This window comes from Caloenas nicobarica, chromosome Z (assembly GCF_036013445.1).
Source record: "Caloenas nicobarica isolate bCalNic1 chromosome Z, bCalNic1.hap1, whole genome shotgun sequence".
Taxonomy (NCBI): Eukaryota; Metazoa; Chordata; class Aves; order Columbiformes; family Columbidae; genus Caloenas; species Caloenas nicobarica.
This window is the reverse complement of record NC_088284.1, coordinates 11,935,966-11,949,992: the sequence shown is the minus strand read 5'-3', so window position 1 is coordinate 11,949,992 and position 14,027 is coordinate 11,935,966. Positions and strand designations below refer to the sequence as shown.

The window sequence follows — 14,027 nt, the reverse complement described above, 5'->3', positions numbered from 1 at the left end:
TGATGTCATTTAACCCAATGCAAACCATATACAGTAACTGCTAGACCTACCATTGTAAGCTGAAGCAGAGGGTCACATTCACTTGTGACGTGAGAATCAGAATAAAAGGGGAAGAATTTACTATAGAATGATCTGTATTTAAGCCATATTACTTCTTGCAATTTACGTGCATGTTTTATCCATATATGCTTTGCATTTATTGGATGAAAATGTATTAAATCTACAAGCACATATGTCTGTATATAACAATATACTTCATTAATATATACCTCAAAACGTTGCTAGTCTTTATAAACATCTGGACATAAATTAATCTATGCAACATAATGGCAACTTAAATTATGAATTTGACCCAAACTGCATTCAGCAACTCTCAAAAGCTTATCAGGATAAGAAAATGTTTGGATAAACACCTTTTAAAAATTCAACTTTCTAGAAGAGTGTTTTCAGAAGCATAGTTATAGTCTAGCCTGTAAGAATGAACTTTGGATTTTTGTCCTCCTTATTAAATTGGGTCATGAGAATACTAAGTTGCACACTACACAGTAAGGAGTCCACAAAACAGATGAATAGGGTTTAATAACCTAAAAACTCAGTCTTACATAACGTAAGAATTGCTCCCAAAGTATATAGGATCACAGTGATGACACATCTCCACTGCAAAATACTGTTTTTAACTCATACCCTTGTAGCTTTAACAAAGGGCAACCTCATTTGCTTGCATCCTGGACTAAACTGGAGGACCAGAGCCTGACATTGAGTAGAAAAATCAAAACAACCAAGCCAGTTCAGTTTTACATCACTAAATAACCAGAGGGAACATAACAATCTTAAGAGTAGCTCTTCTTCCTGAAAATGTGTTATGGAAACGAAAAATGTTAGGGCAACAAAAATTTAATTGAATCAGTACAGATTGATTTAAAAAAAAATCTGTGGAATTTAAGAAAAAATACATCTTCTACAGGGTATTTCAAACCTTCCTACAGAGTACTATAGCATATGAAGCAATAAAGCTCTACAATACAATTAAAAATTAGCAGAAAGTTAAAACATACTTATTTTTATCTAGCAGCTGTGATAAATATAGACAAAGTCCATGTACCTTCTCAGGTAGTGCATTTAACCCTTCTTATTCATTGCATAAAGCACTAGGTCAGAAGGAATATTGGAAAAATAGCAGTGGCCATATTGTATGGCTTAAAATACAGAGGGAGGGAAAAGACATCTAAACTGAGGCCTGTAAGAAATCCAGTACCAACGAATTTTGGCTCCAAAAAGAAGCCTCCAATGGGTGGTGTCAGGATATATGTCTAATTTCTCTCCCTTTTTGATGCTGGTGTGTGTTTAATGTTGGAAGCATTACATGCGAACAGGCTGTGCAAAAAGCTGTGTGCCTTTGAAATGTTTGTAGTATGCTCTGGTTTTCCTTATTTTCCTTAAAAAACCCCCAACAAACAAACAAACAACAAAACACGGAGTCTTCTAAAGCTATGTTCTTCAATAAGTCCACCCATTCAGTTTGAAAGGATTACAGCCAACGAACAGTTTTCTTACGCAGTCTGTGACTTCCCTTTGAGAAATTAAAAAGAAGAAAGAACAAAAAAGTAGAGTGGCTGTGCCGCAGATGAAAAGAAACAACTGCTAAGTTTTTGGCAAGGTTGCTTTCTCCAAACATTCTCCTTCTCAGTTGACTGCTTGATTACATGATGAATGCTTGCTGATTGCTTTCTTCCTCTCCATTACGTATGTATATCAACCTATATCCCCATACATACATGGCAGTTTCATGGAGAGAAAAATTTTATAGAGAAATACCTGAAGGGCAAGATGAAATGGAATCAAGTTCTTGTAAGTATATTTATATTACTTTATCCTTCAGTGTAGACAGAAGAAAGCTGGCTAGAACAACGATCCACTGCATTTACTTGTAGGAAACTGCTATCCTCTGGCATGTTGCGAGCTGAATCACCAAAGATACCTGTGGATCCTGCTGGAAAGTCATAAACTGGAAAAAATACAGAAAAAATTAATTAACTAGGATAATGATATAATGGACAATGTCCTAATACTTATGCAGAGAACTGCAAATGGCTTTATACAAAACAGACAAACAAAATAAACAAGTCAACATACGTATGAAATCAATAATTACATAACTTACTGCTTACCACAAAAGGAATTTCAGTTCTGTCAGAATCAAGTCTGAAGTACAGCAGATTTCATCACAACTAACACTTGCTCATTTAACAGACGCTAAAATTGGGATAATGTAAAAAATAAATTTCATGCTTGCTTATTGAATTTCATCATACCCAACTTATGATAAGAGGCAATAAAGTATTGTAGAACTCATTTGCTGTAAAGCAGACCCTGGCATAGAAATTATTAACTACTACAAGTGCTAGTAGTAAGCACAAGAGTAACTGTTTGCAGAAAAACTCCCACCTTTTGGATTACATCTTTACATATGAGTGAGATGACTCTTCGAAGTTACAGGTGCATTGGCTTTTGAATGCACTACTGAAGGACCAAGACATAAAAGAGATTTCAAAGTGCAATAAACGTTAAGTGAAATCATCCTTTGTGGAAGGACAATAGAAGACTTGGGCATCAATTGTGCTTAGGCCCTAAAATTAGGCCCACGGTCTTGTGCTGATTCTCTGCACGGAGGTAACTTTCACCCTTCCAGAGCAGCATGCAAGTCCCTCGCATACTTTTCAGCTAGGCAGAGACTAAGTCAAGTGTGCACAGAGAAGTGTGCACCCAGGCAGCTCTTGTCATGGGAATGTGAATATATTAAGTTCAAGGATGAGAAAAATCCAATGTGCATGAAGCAAAATCAATGGTTTGAATCATCTCAGGTCCCTACAACACTACCTACAGCAGAGTGGAGCGGCTGCCCAAACATCACATCTGGCTCACTGGGCTGTATTTCAAAGCAAATACATGAGCCAGTGACTGTCTGACTCCCAGAGGTTAGAACCTCGAGCAGCCTTCAGCAGTCTGCACACAGGACAGATGTTACTGTGACCCACAAAGGTCTGAAAACCATCTCCTCTTTGTGAAGAGTCAAGTCTGTCGTGACAGGTCTCAGTCACATACACAGCTCAAGCAGATTTGTCAAAGTCCACAGAATGTACACAACCATCCACAAAGTCCCTGGATGTTATTTACCTGTAATACCAGAATGAGCTGAGAAAGTTCGGTGGAAAATGCCAAGCCCTGCCTGGCCCACTGACGTGGGAACTAAGCAGTCTTCAAAAGGAGGAACCATATCGCAAGAAATACCATGTTGTACATTCTTCTGAGTGTCAGCATAATGTGGAGGGCAGAAAGTCTGAAGCTGCCCATAAAAACCTACAACAAGGAGAAGAAAGTGGTCAGTGAAAGACCTGGACAGATACCAAGGGATAGCATGTGGAACCATGGCCATGAGAATGATAAAAAACTCAACTACAGTAGCACCAGGACTTCAATTATTTTCCACCAATAAAGCTGCTTTGATATGAAGCTCCTTAAGACTTCCTCCAGTTGCTACTAATTCCGAACACAATCTGCTTTATGGATACCCTGATTCCAGCATAAATTGTGAGAAGCATTGACTGATTAGAAGTAGAAATTTTTCAGGAAATGTCTCTCTTTCCTCTGCAGTCCTGCTTTCTGAACTGGTACTCTCCAGATTTCACACTAGGCTGCTGCCTGAAAAATCTAAGTAAATGCTCTAATCAAAATAAAGGAAGATTATCCAAGAAAGGTCTGAATAAAATTGGAGCGTCTGTCACTGATGCCAAGACAGCTGGCTGGTGGTAGAGACATGCATATGAGACTCAGAAGGGCTGATACAGCTGATGATCCATGGGACCTGCTGTTTGTAAGTACAGGTTGAGAGTCTTCCCCACTTATCAGTAGCAATGAGTCCACATGGAAGATGAGACCATTGTGCCACATGACATAAAAGATCCTCACCAGGTTTTTTGTGCTTTAAGTTGGGTTTTTTCCTTAAGGGACATTTGAGAGAGGCATATAAGCACTGAGTAAATTCACATTGAAGTCCATGCCAAAACATATATTTATATAACCAAAACCATGCTCCTTGGGGAAACAGGAACACACACGCAATCTAAGAGGCACAGAAAGATGTTCTGCAGTAGATAGGGCTGAAGATTTTTCTCATGGAAGTAAGGTCTTTTCTCATCCTAAAGAACCTGCTGCTAAGTCTAAGTTTTGGTGATTTTGTTCAGAGTCTGAAGGATGGCTTTTACAGGTAAAAGACTGTGGTCTGCATTTATTTCTGTTTTCTATAATATGTTCTTAGAGTATGTCACAAATGAAACTATTATAAATTCAGTATTACAATATATACATATTTTTCTTCTAAGAAAAACTGTGAATCAAGCTTCTCTCCGCAAGTGCTGTGGCTCCTTGTTCTCACCACTCTCTTTCCATGTATAAAGTAAAAAGGAAAAAGACAGTGCATTACATCCAAGGTGTTACATAGAAATTGTAGGCCTTGACTATCTGAAACCAGGCCCAGGATTGATACAGTCTCTGAAGATTTTATTAGCAAACAGCTTATTGCCTAAGGGCTCGTGTGCTATTCTCTTGATGAAGAATATGTTGTGGTAAGTCATACCAAAAAGCCACTGTCAGAAAAATGCCCTCCTAACTCAGAAAGTGTCATGTGGAATTTCCTGTGTCTCAAGTTTATTCCAGAGACATTACAGTCAACAGAAAATGCTGATCTGCAGGGCTGTCGCCTCTAGTCAGTCTACTTAACCAACACTGGCAAAGTCCTTCCAGCTGAATTTCTTTTCAGTCTAGAAAGATCAATAAAAACAACTACAAAACCTCCCCTAAATCCTTAAATCATCAACATCATAAAAAAAGGGGAAAAAAAGAGAAAAGAGGCATTGAAAAACATATTTTAATGCATCCTCTGTATATACACTCTGTATTGCAGATCCTGGCTTACAATTCAAGAACTTAAATGACTCTGCACCCCTTAAGTATCTGTCTATTGTCTTTTGGATATTATGAAAAAGGAGGAAACCTTATTACTTTCAGTGATTATAAATGTTCACAGTTTTGACTTCAAAGAGCATTTTCTACTAGGACGGAATAAAGAATCCTAATCTAGATAGTTACAGGGCCAGCCAGCTCAAGTTCATCCTTCCATGTGTTTAGGCATTAGCTTCAGTACATCCCCACTGTGTTGATAGAAAAGCATATTTGTACTAGACATCCAGCTTTCATACCTGGGATCTACTGATGTCCATGAGTAGTGATAAACCATGAGTAGTAAGCAAATTAGTCAACAGGTTTAAAAGCTAATCTCCATCCCTAAAAGTAATGGGATGTTTGGGTGAGCAGCATATTACAAAAGGCCTATGAGTACCATTTAACAGTTTGTAAAGTATCAGGGAGAGATCCCAGAGGACAGGAGATTAATAAGGAGAGAAGATCCTTTAATGGGAAGCAAGAAACATTGAATCACAACCTGTCGATATTTGAGATGGCCATGTTTGAATATTTCAGTATCATATGACACCTGAACATAACTATTGTCCTATCCATTCATTACTAGTGATTCTAAATGCCTCACACGGGACATCTAGCTCTGACTTATGAAAAAAAAAAAGTATTTTAAAAACAAAAATTTATATTGGTGCAGTTCCACACCCCAACCCAAAACACCTTCCAACCTCAATTCCCTTTACAGGTGTAGTCTACGCTTAGAAACGTGTTATAAACATAAGGTACCTGGCAAACTTTTCTAGCATTGTGGCTAGGAGCGCGGTGTATTTCCATTAACTTTCCCATGGAACCGTGCACATGGAGCTGTTGTTTGCTAAAGCTGCACTGAGTGTTTATGTACAGATAATGGATTTCATAAATAATAGGGATGGTGAAAGGAGGAGGACATAGTGGAAAACATGCTGTATCCCTTTATGTGATATAACTGATCTTCTGCCAAGCAGGAGGAAGGATACATGTTTGTAAGAGTTTTATGATTCTAATTATTTTTCCTTTGAGACCAACTTCTGTGGTCTCTGCAAGGAAACATACAAATGTTGGCATGCACAAGATGTACTTGAATTAAAGCAGAAAACTCAACATTTAAAAGCATCAGAATAGGCCAGGACTATGGACAGGGAAAGACAGTCTGAACCTGCACCCAGGAGCTCAGAAGAGACCTTATAGGGAGGCCTAGGTAACAATGGTAAGTGACACATAGTATTTGCATTTTATTTAGTAGTTTTGCAAGACACTGCTGTGTAGACACAATGAGGTAAATGCCTAATTTACACACATATTACAAGAGTTTAGATCAGGCAAACAGTTACATGAAAGAATACTGAAACAATTGTCAGTGTTGTGTCTGAAAACTTGAACGAAAAAAAGAGTATTTTGACTTCATATAGAATAAAGAAAGAAAGAAAGAAAAAAAAAAGAAAGAAAAGTAGAAAGTAGAAGCATGCCACAGCAGGCACAATTTGCAGACTGTGCTCACTCTAGAGAGGCTGAATACTCATAGATTTCATTGTCTTTTGCAGGGGCTGCAGGCACTTCGCAGACCTAGCTGTAAGATGACAGTTTCAATCTTTTTTTTTTTTCTTTTAAAACTTAACTGCTACCAAACTGAGTCAGACTGCAAAGCATGTTAGGAATTTACATCCTGACAATCCTTGAATGTTCAGTCCTGACATTTAAGAATCAACTGTAGTAAAATAAGATAAAAGAAAAAAACAATAGCCATCCAAAACTTGATTTAGAAGCTATGTAGCTATTGACAGTCTTTGCCTCCTTTAAAAATGCTTTTAAAATCAACTTTTGTCTCAGCCAGCAATAGGACATGCTGTGAAAGTTTACTATTGAGTCAGACTAGTTACCAGAAACAGCTATTTCAACTTATAGTGGTCTGAGCCAGCTGGCAAGACCCTTCAAGACACATGCTGAAATGTCCTTTCACACTGCTCTGTGCTCATTCTCCATTTGTCCCTTTCTCACAGCATCCTGTTCCCAATGCAAAACAATCTGGCAGTAATTTTGACTATTGCTAGCTGAAGTTTGGCAGAAAAACTACTTACCCTGGGGTTGAGCTATTGTGAGTCACATCCTCTGTGTTTGTTCATTCCCTACTTAAGTAAAAGAATATTGTCTAGCAAAGTCTTACAAGCTTTGATCCATTGGTACATTAACCACTATATTGCAGAAAGAACCAGGGAAGTGCAAAGAGCACTTTCATTAACTGATAACCTCCCCAATAATATTTTTTAAGATGGAAAGAGAGCACAGATAAATAATTCAGCTTTCCTAGATACATTTTCTTTTCATAAATATCCACTTATAAAATGGAGCCATAAAAAGGAAAGAGCAGAATAAAGCATACATCATTCTCTTCTCCTCAGTTATTTAGCACTAGTCAAAACGTCTGTGTCCACATTTGCAGTGCATCAGGTCACAGTGTAAGTCTGAGCTTGAACTCGCGCCCAAACATGATATAGCAAAATTTCCTAATTTGGTATCAGGAGCTCTTCCCTTTATCCACATAGTGCCATGTCCAAGATAATCTACACTACTGCTGAATGTTGGATAACATGAAACCATATGCAATCCAGGCCCTAGACCTGGCCATAGCTGGTCCCTCATTCAAGATTACCTGTTAGGTAACTACCTGTAGCATGGGTTTTCTGTGTTTCCATTTAGCACTGGAAAGAAAAAAGGCAAACACATTGGCTACTGAAGTTCCAGTAACTGAACATTTCTTCTCAGGACCACAACTCTGGATTGTATCAGTTGTTTTCTTATTGAACTATTTAACACATACGCAAACACAAACACACACAAGGTTATGTCAATTGTGTTTCTTTGATTCAGTACACTATAGCCAAGGTCCATGATGTCAGGATACATTTGTTTTCCTGGCATGATAGTGTTATTTCCTAAGGAAAGTGAAATATTTTAAAATATAAAATAGCTGCATACTCCAAGAATCTCTTCTAGAAGCAAGAAGCTCTGGTTCTCTATCACATACAAAGCCTCATCCTGAGAGATGCCGAGCATCTGAAAATCACAGGTACACAGACCATCTCAAACTCACAGCTGAAGTTGTGGTCCACATAAGTTTGTGGCAGACTCGTGATCCCATTGAACTGATGTGGACAAAGGTTTTGTTACAGGTATGTAATGAATGACTGTCACAGTTACAATTTTGATAAGGTAGGAAGTTTCTGACAGACATTTCCTCCTCAGTCAGCATTCTGTCTGGCATCACAAAGAGAGGATATTTTTTCAAGAAAATCATTACAACTGCCACTAAGAAATATACATAATGGATGAGCAGGCTTTATTACTATGGTATGTAAAAATTCCAGCTGTCTTTGGCTTGAACTACTTCAAAATAGTGTTCCTCTGCAGTATATTTCTACAGTGTCCACTAGGTGAATTACACAAACATGAAGTAATAATTTGGTACCATATGAGAGTGAAGAACAAAAGGAAAAGAAGGAGTAAGACAGATATATGAGTCATACATTGTACTGTCAGACTGACTTGCAAGTGTGAAAAAGTACAAATGTTTCCATATATATAAATCTGATTTTTTGTAATTAAAAGATAACTGTTACTAGTAGAGCTGCCTGTACAGATACGCTAGTATAGATAACTCATATTAGTTAACAATTTAAAAAAAAAAAGGTAACTTTTTTTTTACTGAATATTTTGCAGGACAGTCAGATTTCTAGTGCAAAAATGTTCACAATATCAAGAGCATCCAAAATCAAGTCAACTATGTCCATGCCTAAAGGAGCTTTTTACCTCACTCTCTACTACAAACACAAGAAGCTTTCTCACTGTGAAGGAGGAGATTCTATTGCTGTTCTTTCCTACCTTACACATTTCTTCTGACTTGTCTCAGAGCAATACCTTATTTTTGCAGCTGCCTGTGTGCTGCAGGTGCCTGTGTTTTTTAGGTACCTCTGCTGAGATCCCTGTAGTTGTTCTTGGCTGAAAAGACTCACCAGTACAATACAGGTCCTAGACCAATTGGTGCCAATTTCCAGGACCTGTACTGTCTTCTATTCTGTCTACAAACAGATAGTACAATGGCATACAATAGTGTCAAGCTGGGAAGTCATCACTCCAGTCTCCAGCTCAGGATAGTTTCAGGTTTACTGCCTATGTTAATCCGGTAAGAGATACTACAGTCTAATGAAAGAAGAGCTTAATTTCTGCAGCTCAGTGAGTCGACTAACATCATCCCTTCCAAACATCCCATGCAGCAAAGGAAATTGTGAATTTCACAAGAGGAAGCAAAGGCAATATTTAGTTTATTACATAATATTATCTAAGGCAATAAAAAGCCCTCTCTGACATTACTATGTGTCTGATGTTGAAAAGCACTCAGAAAAAATGATGAAATCTGAACTGCAGACAACATTCTTCCATGAAAAAGCAGTTTCACAATACAAATAGTTATCAGACATAAGAGGCTTGTCAGCCTTGGATCTCCTCTGTCTTTTCTTTCTAAAAGATAGTGCTCTGAGATCTCCATGAGCTTTCAAGATGATCAGGTTTTCAGTAAGGGAGTCTGTTTAGAACTTTTTTACTTCTGAAAGCTTTTGAGCAATGAAACTTTTTCTTCTTTAGTACAGCCAATTAAACGGAGTTGACAAGTTTATGACTACATGTTGAGACAAAAATGTCACCTTTGTTTGGTAGGGGACTGAGCTGAAGTGGCTATAGTTACAGCACTTTAAATAATGAAAAGGCAGGTTATGCATTGCAGGAGACAGAATCTAACAGAACTTCCCGCAGACTCTTCTTATGTACCAGATAGTCCAGGCTGGTGAGATAACTCCATAGCAGTTTTCTACACTATAATGGTGTGACCAAGGAAGATGGCAATCTTTGTATTGCTGCTGGGAAAACATGACCATGAACTCTTGAAACATTTGCTTTGAAAGAGAGAGTTTAGGCAAGAATTCCAGGCACACAGGACAAACAAAGGTTTCAGTGTAGCACACAGAAGAGAGGCAGTTATGCTTAAGTGGGAGGGATTACATTCAGACAATATATCTCTTACAGTGACAATAGGTTACTTAATCCTTGAAAGAAAATTTAATACCCAAATGTGGCCATTGTATTGCACCTTTCAATACTAAAAAAAACCCAAATTAATTCAGACCACAACGTCTTCCTACCAGTTTTAAGTGTGGAGATCTTCACAACTGCAACTTTGAGTTGTTATCTATGTGTATATAATTCCCGTCAGCAATGTCTATCTTCAACATAGATTTTCCTAGGACAGTAAGGCAAACACAGTAATGCTAGTGTGAGACTAAGTATAATACCGGTCTAAGGTCCAAGCCCTAGAGGTTATCCATTTTTAGATCTGCTCAGAAGACAGCATTAAGCTCTATCTTAAATGTGGCTTCCCCATTGTCCACATGCAACATTCGCCCAGATCAGGGTCCCTACTGGGCGTTCTTCTTACAATGTTTTTAAGGACTCATGTCTTTAGTCCTTGTAAACTGTCTTGGGACTGTGGGAGCGGGGGATAGCAACACAATAGCATCAGTCTGGCCTGCCCTAAAGAGAAGACGCCCAAGCAGATATGGAGCTAGCTGCACCAGCTAGTGGAAGTCCTATGTGCAGCCCTTTGGGAGGCAGGATTCTCAGGAACATGTTCAACTTTGGAGCAACTGGTTGTGATCCCCAGCTTCTACAATTGCTGAAGCTCCCATGGCTCTAAGAGGAAGAGGGTGGTAAAGCCATCTATGCACTCAATGACTATTTTTTTCCCACGCAGGACATACCTTAATGTCTGGATGCCTTTCTGGAAGATGAGTTCTTGTTGAATACTCAGCAAAAAAGGGAAATGTATTGTACTGTGGAAATAGGATGGCTATGCCACATATGCTAGGAATTTATTTGACCTGCTCTGGGATATCTTTGCATATCTCGTATGATAAGTAACAGTATATTAATACATTTCATACTGTACTATATTGGCCCTAGATTATTAGTGAAACTTTAATCAGAGAGTAGAGAAAGCCAACAGTAACTGTTTACATTCATCAGTAAACTTGATGTTCTTCTAGTACTAATCAGTGCTGTTCAAGGTTACCAGTTCCTGGAAGAAAAGAACTTGGCTCAGATCCTGCTCAAGTGTGGTCTACTACAAGAAGAGCAAAACAAGACAGACACTTCCTTTCTTCACTTCATACTCATGAACTCTGGGAGATGTCTCAGTGTCCTATCTCATCCCTTTGCCTAAAGAGACTGCTTCCATCAGTGGAAGAAAATAAAAGCAGCCTTGCCTTTCTCAAGATATGTTTCCTATGATATCTACTGTGGTAATTCTCAGGAAGCCTAATCAAAAAGCAGAAACCCAAGGCCTATAAAAGTCCAGTGAATGTAAATATGGCAAACCATATATGTGAACAGTTGAGAGGAACAGCATTACTGCTGTCAACACATTTCTGGAATGTTAAGGTAATTACCATTCAGACTCCATACCAGCTAGAAAAACAAAAACAACCAAACAAAACCCCACAAAACCAACAAACAATCCAACATTGTTTTCAGCTGTTGTTAATTGTCTTCTTGGCTACAGAAGTTTATACTTATATATACCCTATATATAGAGGCAGAGAGAAGCCTTGCAGAAGCTGTTTACAGAGCACAAGTGGGAACACAGCTATAAGAGACATGTATGCTAATAAAAACAGAGGTCTCCATCACTCCACAAGTGCAAGGAAGACAAATATTCCACCTCCTGAAAACCTGTTAACACTTTATATGTAAACTCAGGAGGAACTAGAAGTGTAACATTGGAAAATTAAAAGCAGAGGCCATAAAAAAATTATTTGCAGTTTCAACAACAGCTCTGAAAATCAGTTTGAAGAGAAGCCTGTAACTCTGTAGTAGGATGAATAACAATTAGCTAAGCTAAGAATTTTAAGGAAGTCTGAAGGCAGGGTCCTGAAGGCTACTTCTCAGAGTCTTTGAAAAGGAAAAGTGCCTTAAAAATACCAGCACTAGCCCTTGAAGAACTGAATTTGAAGCCAAGCAGCAGTGGCAAACAATTAACATAAGTGATTACGATTCTTCCTTCTTACCTTGGATGTGGAGGCTGTTTGGTTGACAAGAAGGGTTTGCTGCTGGCTGGTATGTCTTTAGAGACATTCCTGCAGACTGTTGAAGGTGGGGAGGTTGTGGAGTCTGTCTCTGCATAGCAGGATGTGGAACTGAAACTCTCTGGGGGCTGATGTGGTGAGGAGAAAGAGCCGGAGCAACAAACCTAGGAGTTCAGAAACACAAACCTGTAAAGTCCCTCACAGATAAGAGCTAAAGACTGTTTCTACTTTACTTAGATTACTATAGTGTTTAGTACTTTGCATAGATACAGACTTCTAGAAGAACAGTGTGCAATCCAAATACAGAGAAGATATATTTTTAAATGGTGATATATCATTGGATTTGGTGACTAGGAAATGAAAAGGATGAATTGCACCCTTGTCATGGAAAACTCCTGTTAACTTCCATGGGTGGGTTTGAGTCTTAATGGGAGGAGATGCCTCATGGGGCACCTGATTTCTGCGGCATTTCCAGTTGTCTCATTGTAAGGTTTTGTATCAGCTATATCTGTCAATAACTAGCTGTCCTTCCTCACTGGAAGTGAGTGGTCAGTTCTAGTCATTGGACATCAGGAATTAGACATTAGGTTCAGGTTTCAAGCTCTAGAAATCTTTGTATGTTACACAGAGCTATTTGAAAACAAACAAAACAAAAACAAACCCCACAAACAAACAAACAAAACAAAAACACAAACAAAAACAAACACCCCACCCCGAAACAAACAAAAAACCAGGAAAAAACCCACATTTTGAAGTAGATTTAATGTATATAAAGGCAAGTATTAGATTGCTTCCAGTTGGGCAGAGTCTGACCACATCAAAATGTTGATCTGGACTCCATTCAGATCAAACCTGGTGGTGCAGCTGTCAAAGAGGTTCATCACTTCACTGTTACGTTTTGCACAGCTTTGTCACTACTGGCGCTACAAGGATACACACTACTTTGAGGATTTTACACAAGGATTTTACAGAATTTGTAAATTTAACTTTTTTTCTACATCTCCTTAAAATGGCATTCTTTAAAGTACATTACACATACGTGCTACAGTCACTTTGCAGAGGGGAAGCTGAGGTTATAAGAGCTCTGGTCTATGCCCCTGATGACCAAACTACCCACTAGACTAATGGGACCTGATTAGTAAATGAAAACAACCTGGGCTCAGGAATGGCTCAGGGCCACTTTCTCATCCATGAGAGGAGAGCCAGGAAGGCCCAAAGAAAAGAGTCAGGATATTTCTGCAAGAGGGTGAGTGAAAACTGATGCGGTATTCTTGCCACAGATCAGCTTCTCTCTCCAGTGCTAAAAGCAAGCTGCGAGTCCGTGCCAAGCCAGAAAACCCACCTGCCCTTCTCCGTGGCGGGTGTGCTCGGTGGCTGCTGGTGGGGGGAACTGGTGCTTGCAGATGACAGTCTGCCAGGATCCCAAAGCCTGTATCTGGTCCCTGTTCTCCTGAGACTGGACCACAAGACACTAGATGACTTCTTTAAAACTTTTTTTCCCTCCAGAAGTGTAAGGAAGCTGTAATCTCACCCTGAATATAACAGAAGGTGCAACTGTGGTAGTTGTACTACAGAACACCTCTGGTCAGGGTCATCGTACAGGTTATTACTGTAGTTAAATCCAAGACGCCTGACAGCTTTTATGCTGAAGCTCAGCATCAGTTTCTGCCACACACTATCTATGTGATTTTGACTGACTTTGAAATCTGTTTACTACCTTTCCGGTAGATCCATAATTTACATTTGGAGTATAGCAAGTGTCAAAATGACCTTTGGATGATTTACCCCCTATTCAGTGTTCTTTGAGAATCAAATTTTTAGGCATATTAGATAGGGTTTGGATGGTCTTTGTGCTGATTTGATATTGACTTCATAACAAATATATTA

The 14,027-nt window shown here is 38.8% G+C and overlaps 1 protein-coding gene across 1 annotated transcript in view; it reads right to left on the bottom strand.

The window, feature by feature from the left end:
- Window positions 1–1,868: 1,868 nt before the first annotated feature.
- GLIS3 (GLIS family zinc finger 3) overlaps window positions 1,869–14,027 on the bottom strand; it is a 167,878-nt gene continuing 155,719 nt past the window's right edge. The window contains 3 exon segments of the mRNA XM_065657257.1: window positions 1,869–2,005; window positions 3,175–3,357; window positions 12,123–12,304. Of these exon segments, the coding sequence (XP_065513329.1) occupies window positions 1,869–2,005; window positions 3,175–3,357; window positions 12,123–12,304 (502 nt within the window).